This window comes from Pygoscelis adeliae, unplaced genomic scaffold, assembly GCF_000699105.1.
Source record: "Pygoscelis adeliae isolate BGI_AS28 unplaced genomic scaffold, ASM69910v1 Scaffold347, whole genome shotgun sequence".
Classification (NCBI taxonomy): Eukaryota; Metazoa; Chordata; class Aves; order Sphenisciformes; family Spheniscidae; genus Pygoscelis; species Pygoscelis adeliae.
Genome location: NW_008825158.1, coordinates 668,364 through 669,072, shown reverse-complemented (window position 1 = coordinate 669,072; position 709 = coordinate 668,364). Strand labels below are relative to the sequence as shown.

The 709-nt window shown below is 66.9% G+C and overlaps 1 protein-coding gene across 1 annotated transcript in view; it reads left to right on the top strand.

Annotated features, from left to right (window-relative positions):
• Positions 1-709, top strand: part of ABR (active BCR-related) — a 37,300-nt gene that overhangs the window by 18,038 nt on the left and 18,553 nt on the right. The window contains exon 6 of the mRNA XM_009328662.1: positions 432-539. Coding sequence (XP_009326937.1) covers positions 432-539 — 108 coding nt within the window. The remainder of the gene's footprint in view (positions 1-431; positions 540-709) is intronic.

Below are 709 nucleotides of genomic sequence, written 5' to 3'. Positions count from 1 at the left end.
GGGGGCCCCCGGGGGTCCCGCTCTGGGTCCTGCCGCTGCTGCTTCGGACTTGTGATGGGAGCACAGACTGTGCCTGCGGGTGCCGTGGCCATGGCCATGTCAGGGAGGGGAGGAGGAGAGGGCAGGTCGAAGGGTGCCGGGAAGCGGCTGTAGCTTCAGCCTCCACTGTCCAGGCACCCATTGGCTTTCCACTGGATTTCGGAGGTTTGTGGGGGCACAGGGCTGGGCCAGAGCCCCACCATCCTGCCCTGGGCTAGGGCTTTCCCTGTGGGGCCAAGTGTGCAGCCCCCCAGCTGGCTATGGTCTGGCAGAGTGTCCTGCTGGGAGGGGACAGCTCTGGGCAGTGTCCCCTCGGCAGCTGCCTGGCCCCTCACACTGTGGGGGGGCTTCAGCATCCCGCCGGGTGCCCGGCTAACCCCCGCTCCCTGCAGGCCAGCCAGCTGGGGGTCTACAAGGCCTTTGTGGATAACTACAAAATTGCACTGGAGACCGCGGAGAAGTGCAGCCAGAGCAACTACCAGTTCCAGAAGATCTCGGAGGTAAGCTGGACCGGGGCTGAGCTGGGGGGACGGGCTGCCACGGCTGGGCTGTCCCAGTGCAGGACAGAGAACGCCGTCCCCATGGCCGAGCTGACTGCGTGTGCCCTGCAGAGATGCTCTCCCTGCCCTGGGGACTCTCGGGGACCATCCTGGGGTAGGGCCAACGGCGG